Source organism: Stenella coeruleoalba, assembly GCF_951394435.1.
Source record: "Stenella coeruleoalba genome assembly, chromosome: 7".
NCBI lineage: Eukaryota > Metazoa > Chordata > Mammalia > Artiodactyla > Delphinidae > Stenella > Stenella coeruleoalba.
In genome coordinates this window covers 116,560,303-116,568,681 of record NC_137153.1, presented here as the reverse complement: position 1 = coordinate 116,568,681, position 8,379 = coordinate 116,560,303, and the positions used below count along the sequence as shown (strand labels likewise).

Below are 8,379 nucleotides of genomic sequence, written 5' to 3'. Positions count from 1 at the left end.
GGGGTCACACTCCGTCAAGGGGGGCCCTGGAGCTCCCGACACTCACCTGTGGAGTTCATTCAAGTCTACAGACATACCTCCCGCTGAGAAGCCGGGCAGGAGTACAGAGCAGTGTCGGAACGTAAACACGCCTTGTTTTGTGCAACACACCTATGTGCCTACGAGGGCTGCTGTGGGATATGAGCGTCTGCACAGTGCTTGCAGGGGCAGTTATCAGCAGGCACAGAAGACGGGTTGGACCCCTCTGCCTCATGGCTACCCACCCGCCCAGGCCCCCTAAGGCAGCACTGAACGTAGGAAGGTGCTTGATGTTGACCTGAAGCTGGCCTGTTGTCACGGCCCGGGATTAGGGCTAACCATTCATCTGAAAATGGCAGCCCCAGCACCTGGGAGTCCCTAAGTAGGGAACACAGGGGTCCCCTGACGCCCCTTGGAAAGTTCAGTCTTTGAGATGAGGCAGCATGGGGTGAAGCAGAAGAGACATTAGCCTGAGACCCAGACGGAGAAGGGCAGCCTCACGGGATGAACACCTCCAACTGGGAAATTATAGGAGTGGGTGACGTGATGGAGAAGAGGGTCTCAGCTTTCTAGAAAGGGCTCCATCCTCAGTCCTGGGAAGAGTTGGTGTTAACAAATCACTGTCAAAAATAAGAGCCCAGGTTAAGGGATTAAGCTGAAATCTGGTTAACATAACAAGGATTTCATTATTTACCGCTTCAGGGCAGGCAAGACCAGGCAAGTAGGTTTCCTGGTCTGAGCTCAGCCTTGCTCAGGTTCAGAATGGCAGCCGTGGGTCACGTTTGAGTGCCTCAGCTTCCTTCCTATGTTAATTTTAGGAGAATATATTTGTTAGGAAGACGACCAGCTCTTTCTGATGATATTTTCATCCATGAAAATTCGATGGAGTAGAACCCATCATCTAATCCAATTTAACTTTGTATTTGTTTGGGGATAACAGCCTTTAAGGTAAATTTTTTTTTAAGGTCTAATACTTTTTATTTTATTTTATTTTATTTATTTATTTTTGGCTGCGTCGGGTCTTTAGTTCCAGCGTGCGGGCTTCTCTCTGATTGTGGCACGTGGGCTTAGTTGTCCTGCGGCATGTGGGATCTTAGTTCCCCAACTAAGGATCAAACCCACGTCCCCTGCACTAGAAGGCAGATTCTCCACCACTGGACCACCAGGGAAGTCCCTAAGGTAAATACTGATTCTTTATGAGGTAAAGAATGCCAACCAGCGTGCCCAGGGTACGGTGAGCCTAAAGACACCTGAGTTATCGAAGAGCCTTTATTCTAAGCTCAGACTTTTCAGAGCTACCAAATAAACCAGGAAAAAAATCTGCAAGTGGCGTCTCACGTGATAAAATTTAGGCTTTATTATTTGACATTCAGTAGGTCAATTTAAGTTCGTCTACATCTTACGTGGGGTGGGGAGACTGGGCCATGAGCAACTGTGGCCTTTTCAAGTTACAAATCAGTAACAGCAGTCCAAAGGTAACCAACATGTGTTGAGTTTATTGCATCATAACAAAAAATCTTATCTCCTCCTGACCAGACACCCAAAAGGTGACAAAAGAAACATAACTTAGCTCCAACTTGAGAACATGTACTAAAAATTTTAAGCCTCACCTTGGCTTTTTTTTTTTTTTTGCGGTACGCGGGCCTCACCGTTGTGGCCTCTCCCGCTGCGGAGCACAGGCTCCGGACGCGCAGTCTCAGCGGCCATGGCTCACGGGCTCAGCCGCTCCGCGGCATGTGGGATCCTCCCGGACCAGGGCACGAACCCGTGTCCCCTGCATCGGCAGGCGGACTCTCAACCACTGCGCCACCAGGGAAGCCCCACCTTGGCATTTTTTAAAGACTAAGTGTGATCCTCTATAAGGCATTGCCATATGGGAGGAACATTCATTCTGCCACGTCTTATATAGAAAAAAGCTGCATGTTCTCATTACATGTCTGCAGTTGCATTGCAACTACAAGATAAAACGGTTCACACTGGCTGGAGTGGAAGTCGTATTTCCCAGTGGCCAGGGCAGCCCAGCCCGACACTGCCATGCAGGGTATCCTTCTCAGATGACACCAGGATGAGGCGCAGCCTTACGAGTATCTGATAAAGGAACAGGCAATTACTCCTTCCCATGTTTTAAAATGAGCAGTGTCCCATATTTCTATTATCTAAGATTCAGAAGTAAGAACATTATAAAAAATACACATATCCTTGAAAACTCGAGCACTTGTAGTGTCCAATACTTCCACTTTGGCAACGAGAACCTGCAAGCTGACCGTTCAGTCGGCACGTGTCATCCGTGGAGAATGACTCTGTCCTACGGATTTCAAATGGTTCTGTGCAGTCACGTGAGAGACTGACCCACGTGTAAACTGTAACAGACAAACATCTCACCGTGGGAACCAAGGACTCAAAGCCAACAGTCGCGTTCTGATCCGACTCTAGGGATGTTATGGCTGGGGGTACATCTAGCCGAGGCTGAAGTTAAGGAGTAGAGGTGATACAAGGAAGGCTGCGATAAGTCCAAGTGAGAGTTGGGAGAAGGAATTCCATGACCAGGGCTGTCAGCAGCAAAGCCACGGACAGACGGAGAGGTCCTGCCCGTCCCGCCTGGCTGCAGGGCCCTGGCGTGGAGCCCCCATGCCACACACAGGCGGTTCCCCCAGCTGCGTGCTCGGCCTGTGGGCCCAGGTCCTCCCACACGACACTGTGCCTGAAGGTGCCACCGATTTTTACCTGAAAATACTTCAAGTCGGTGAACGCGCTCTGTGAAGAAAAAGAACTAGAGGAGAAGAATGTTTCTGGCAGGTGAAAACCCAGTGCTCCCTGGACTGCAGCAGGGCCCTCGAACTCCTTCAGTTCAGCTTCTGAGGTGTGGGTACCGTTGGGTCAGAAAGAGTCCTTGGTCTCACACAGCTGTTTTCAAGGCACTTCTGTCATTCTGTCAAGGTCAGTTAAGTGGTAGTGGCAGGGGAGGGGAGGGACTTCAAAAGTTCATCTTCAACCACAATGAACAGCTGGGTTGCTGTGCTGTTGCAAAATGACAAGTACCCTTAACAGATGAGTATTTCAAAAATCAACCCTTAGAACCTTCCAGATCCCGCAAGTCCACAGGTGCAAATGTGCAAACCCTGAAGAGGTCTTCAAAGTGCTTGGAAAGGCCAGGCCCCGAGTTCCCTGGGCTCCCAGCCGCGTCTCACCCCATCTGGATAAGCGTTCAGTGAAAATCCAGCCGTGACTGCACAGTCTTGCAGCCCTTGTCTGAGTAGATTTTCTCGTCTTTAGGGAAAAACGTCATTTCCTCGGCCACTCTGGTGACGACATCTTCGTCGATGGCAGAGCCGCGGGCCTTCATTTCTGCCCGCACGCACATCTTCACGTGCCTATACTCCAGGGGCAGGAAGGGGATGAAGTAGTCGATGAGGTTTCTGTCTATCAGTCCGCTGTGCCACAGGCCACCTGGGAAACAAGGCACAGCTGGGTCTCTCGCCTGTTACTGTCCCTGTCACCCGGCCAAGCTCGCTGCTCTAACAGGGCCCAGCACATTCTTCACGGCTCTAGCCCCCAAGATGCTCTTTCGGTCAAGCCTCATGTAAGGATCGGTTGGCTACCCCTGCTAACTAGCTTGTAGAACAGAATGCCCTCCGAAAAAGTCCCTACTTCAACCAAGGCACGGAGGCGAGTGGATGCTGTGGTTTCGCGAAAGGCTTAAAGAGACACACGGTGACTGCGGGCAGGGTGAGGGCTCCTCGCCGGGGGCACTCACTGTGTTTGTTATTGAAGACTCCGACAGACAGCGCGGGCTCCAGATCCTTCAGCTGGATGCCTTCCCTCCTTTTCCCTGCCCGCCAAAAGTCAAGGGCCGTCTTAGTTATGAGGTCCCCGCCTGCATTGCTGAGTTTGCCAAAGAAACGAAGATTAAAATCACACGTTAAGACTTCTCTGTCTATGACATATAGACACGACTATACATGAAATAGATAACTAATAAGAACCTACTGTATAGTACAGGAGCTCTACTCAATACTCTGTAATGACCTATATGGGAAAAGAATCTAAAAAAGAGGGGATATATGTATACGTAAAACTGGTTCACTTTGCTGTACAGCAGAAACTAACACAACACTGTAAATCAACTATACTCCAATGAAAATTAGCTAAAAAAAAGACTTCTCTCTCTAATCAGGAAACGTACCTGCTCTAAGTTTATTCTTTTTTTTTTCAGTTTCTATGCAGCTTTTTTTTTTTAATGTGGACCATTTTTAAAGTCTTTATTGAATTTGTTACAATACTGCTTCTGTTTTCTTATGTTTTGGTTTTTTGGCCACGAGGCATGTGGGATCTTAGCTCTCCAATCAGGGATCGAACCCGCACCCCGTGCACTGGAAGGCGAAGTCTTAACCACTGGACCGCCAGGGAGGTCCCTATACAGCTTGTTTCAAAGTCAAATATAGGGCTTCCCTGGTGGCACAGTGGTTGAGAGTCCGCCTGCCAATGCAGGGGACGCGGGTTCGTGCCCCAGTCTGGGAAGATCCCACATGCCGCGAAGCGGCTGGGCCCGTGAGCCGCAGCCGCGGAGCCTGCGCGTCCGGAGCCTGTGCTCTGCAACGGGAGAGGCCACAGCAGTGAAAGGCCTGCGTACCGCAAAAAAAAAAAAAAAAAAAAAAAAGTCAACTATATAAGCCAGTCTGTATGTATTAAAGGGTTGTAATGACTTCTTACAAATGTCACATATCAGGAAACACTATGAGTTTTCTAATATGGAATCAGATTGTGATATTTCTCTAAGGTTTATTCTCAACCAAGGAATATTTACTAAGTGCTACTAGACAAAAAAAAACAGCACCTGCCCTCAGGAACTGAACATCTTTTTCAGAACTCGGTGTGTCATGCTACAACTTTTCTTTTTTTTTTTAATATATATTTTTGGTTGCGTTGGGTCTTCGTTGCTGTGCGTGGGCTTCTCATTGCAGTGGCTTCTCTTGTTGCGAAGCATGGGCTCTAGGCGTGCGGGCTTCAGTAGCTGTGGTTCGAAGGCTCTAGAGCACAGGCTCAGTAGTTGTGGCTTCAGTAGCTGTGGTTCGAAGGCTCTAGGGCACAGGCTCAGTAGTTGTGGCGCACGGGCTTAGTTGCTCCGTGGCATGTGGGATCTTCCCGGACCAGGGCTCGAACCCGTGTCTCCTGCATTGGCAGGCGGATTCTTAACCACTGCGCCACCAGGGAAGCCCACTACCACTTTTTATAACCCTCAGAGGCAACATGTGCAAGTAATGAAATTACCTGTTATCTACTATTTCCTTCATTCGTTTCCCCCTTCCCCTGCCCTGTGCCGTGCTGACACTAGCAACCCCAAAGTAAAAGAAGTCTGTAAGTCACTTTTGCCAGGCTGGCACTTTTGTCCCTGGGACCTGCTGAGGTTGCCGGGACCTCCTTCTAGCCCTGGCAGAATGAAGGGCTGTGTGCCCTCGGAGAAACACCTCCCACTGACCTGAGGAAGATGAAGATGGCCTTCCGGTAAGACACACCGTCAATCTGCTCGTAGTAATCTAGGAACGGCTTGATTGCGTCAATGACCCCCGGGTGCAACTTATCCATCTCGTCAAATATGAACACGGAGCTCGCACATGCACTCACGTTACCCCGAATCCACCTCTGTAACTGGTCCTAGACCAACCATAAGAGAAGAAATAGGATGCAGGGACTCAAAAGATATGTCCAGGGGAGCAGAAGCGCTCCACTGTGCCTCATACTCAGGAAGGTGAAAAATCAGAGCTCTCTGGGGTTTAACAAAGAAAAATCGCACCCTAACCTCCACTCACTGTCTGAGAGCTTTTCCAAAACTTCATCTATAAGAAGTGGAAACCGGCAGAGAGATAGGTGCTAAAATGCAAATAAGTGTTTTCCTAACTCAAGTGACGTGCCAAATGTGACTTCTTAAAGGTATCGGGGTCTAAGATACATGAATATTGATCATTTCACTGTTAACCAACCCGTAATTTTCATCTCCCTGTGGCTGGGAATCTCACGTTAATTTTACCAGACATACTGAGGCATAAGAAACTAGGCGAAGACCGGCACAGCATTCCGAGACCAGTGCCTTTTACTGGTGCAGTGAACAAAGGTGCTGACCTAGATGACATTTCACGAAAAGCGTTTGTTCCTGTATTTCTAGGGATTTATGACAGAATTTGGTAAATAAGAAAATCATTCTCTCTTTTCGGTAGTCTTCCCTGTCTTACAGTTTATGGGGCAAATATCCACTTTCACTTCCTCTTTCAGTTTCTATTCCTTATTTCAGTCCTCACCTAACAGTAGGAATGCGAACTTTCACAAGGACGTCCATTTAAATGAGAGCCCTACTGGACGACTTAACATAGCAACGCCCAGAATGTGGGCCAAGCTGACGCTGCATCACAGAAGCAGCCGTAAATGAAGTCATGTCCAAGCGAATCGTGTGACCTGCTCCACTTAACCAAGGGCTGTGATGGGGATACTGAACATACTCACTGCGCAACACAGCTACCCTGCGGACTGGGAGTCAGGAGATTTGGGTCCCAGTTTCTGATTTGCACGAAAATTCTAAGGAGCGAGTCGCCTTGCTGCTCTTGCCTCCATCTTTTAATGGAAATAACATCACCTACCCAGCTGTATTATTTTGGAATCAGCGAGAAAAAAAAGTTGCAGGAGAGTTCTGCAAATGGCAAAGGGTTGCCAGGGTGGGGGAAGTGTGCAGGGGCCTGGGGCTACGGGAGTGCAAAGGAAAGAAGCAGAGGCCGGAGTCAGGGAGCAGGTCGCCCGGATGGGTGCGAGAGGCCAGGGGATGGGATAACAGAATTCCTTGCCTGGTACAGTTTTATGTGCTGCTCGTGAGGGAAGTGCAGGGTCGACACAAACAGGTGGACAAAGTTACTCTTGAGACCTTTTGGGTGAAGATTTTCAGCCACAATTTGGCTGACAAAATTCTTGCCTGTGCCGGCCCAGCCGTGTAAGGAAAGAGTCAGTGGTTTCTTGGGATTTTTGTTGTTCTTGAAGCCAGTCAGCGCCTTGAGAATCACCTCTGTGGCCAGATGCTGCCCAAAGAGCTTCTCCTCCAAATTCAGCTTGAGGGCTGCGGGAGCCAGCCCGGGAACAAGAGAGAAAAATACACATTAAACGTGCACCAGGAAAGCAGCGCTCTCCCCAGCTGGCCGAAGTGAGAGGCACAGGTTAGCAAGCGGTCCAGCAGGGTCTCTGCCAAACCCCAGGGTTAGCGCTGAGGCAGAACCACACGGGCTGCAGTCACACGACGCCACTTCCAAGGAAATGGACTAGAAAAGGAAACTAAATGTGTTCGTTCATCCAAGGACTGGCCCTCTCTTCACTCAGCTGCTTGCTATTTCCCCAGCCACCCCTTCCGGCTTGTAAGAAAACCGAGGGCCAAATGTGGGCTTTCTGGGCAGACGCCGCACATCTGAAAACTACTTAACAGGGGTGACATGGCGCCGAAGGGCTGCTGCTTTCAGTTTCTTCTTACTGTCATCCCAAGGCATCCAAGCTTTTAGAAAGGAACTTGGGCAGAGCCCCACGATCCGGAGAATCTGTCTCCGAAGACACGGCTTCCGAGGCTGCAGTCCGGGCCGAGACCCCACCCCTCCTCCTTCCCACCCCACCTCAGGGTAAGCGCGGGGTGCCGGGCGCTGACGCCCGCGCGGGGCTGACCCCGCGCCCCTCGAGCCCCTCCGGGGCAGACCCGCCATACCCGACGCGTTGAGCGGCTGCTCTCGGCAGCACTCGGCGAAGCGGCAGTACAGGTCCCTGTACGACAGGTAGCCGGTGAGGGCCGACGCGGCCCCGACGGCGATGCCCAAGCTGATAGGCTCGAACGCCGCCGCCACGTGGGCCGCCAGCAGCAGCCGCAGCGCCGCGGCGACCCAGAACTGCCCAGCCGGATGCATCGCCCAGCTCGCGGCCAGCCACAGACGCTGCTAGGGCTCCCGGGCGGCCGAGCTTGGGGACGGACTTCCGATCCGTGCGTCACCTCCGCCCGCAGCCCCCCACCCTGCACCGTGGGAAGGCCTTGTTGGCGAGGGGCGTGGCTCTGCGCCACCATCTTTGTGAGAGCCACGGAAAGGGGCGGCTACCTTTTACGGTTTCTTTTTCTTAAGAGCTTCTCAGATCCTTCACACTTTGCTTTGTCATCCCTCCCTTCACTTCCCCTGGAGCTATCGTGAGCGTTTCTCAAGGTTCCCCACCCTGCGTGCCTTCCTGAAACAGTTGCAGGGTGCCCTGGGCGCCTGGCCCCAGGCTGAACACTGGGGCTACACCGAGGCAGACGTGCCCTGGTGTGCACAAACCCAGAAGCGCATTCTTTCACTGAGCATGCTGCAAGGCAGG

The 8,379-nt window shown here is 51.0% G+C and overlaps 1 protein-coding gene across 2 annotated transcripts; it reads right to left on the bottom strand.

The window, feature by feature from the left end:
- Nucleotides 1-1,343: 1,343 nt before the first annotated feature.
- Nucleotides 1,344-8,102, bottom strand: TOR1B (torsin family 1 member B). Of its 2 annotated transcripts, XM_079926753.1 has the most exons (5): nucleotides 7,745-8,099; nucleotides 6,849-7,114; nucleotides 5,495-5,670; nucleotides 3,773-3,900; nucleotides 1,344-3,465 (listed from the first exon to the last, which is right to left on the bottom strand). In XM_079926753.1, the coding sequence occupies exons 1-5, from the start codon at nucleotides 7,938-7,940 to the stop codon at nucleotides 3,224-3,226; spliced, it is 1,008 nt and encodes a 335-aa protein (XP_079782879.1). In that variant the 5' UTR covers nucleotides 7,941-8,099; the 3' UTR covers nucleotides 1,344-3,223. The 2 variants fall into 2 exon arrangements, with proteins under 2 accessions (XP_079782879.1, XP_079782880.1); XM_079926754.1 differs by lacking the exons at nucleotides 1,344-3,465; nucleotides 3,773-3,900 and adding an exon at nucleotides 4,750-5,187 and having other exon boundaries at nucleotides 7,745-8,102.
- Nucleotides 8,103-8,379: the final 277 nt, after the last annotated feature.

Coding starts and splice junctions, on each gene's coding strand:
- TOR1B (XM_079926753.1), bottom strand. CDS start 7,940: ATGCATCCGGCTGGGCAGTTCTGGGTCGCCGCGGCGCTGCGGCTGCTG. Junction 5,671..6,848: donor AGCACATAAAACTGTACCAG/GCAAGGAATTCT, acceptor TGGTTGGTCTAG/GACCAGTTACAGAGGTGGAT. Junction 3,901..5,494: donor GCCATCTTCATCTTCCTCAG/GTCAGTGGGAGG, acceptor TGGCAAACTCAG/CAATGCAGGCGGGGACCTCA.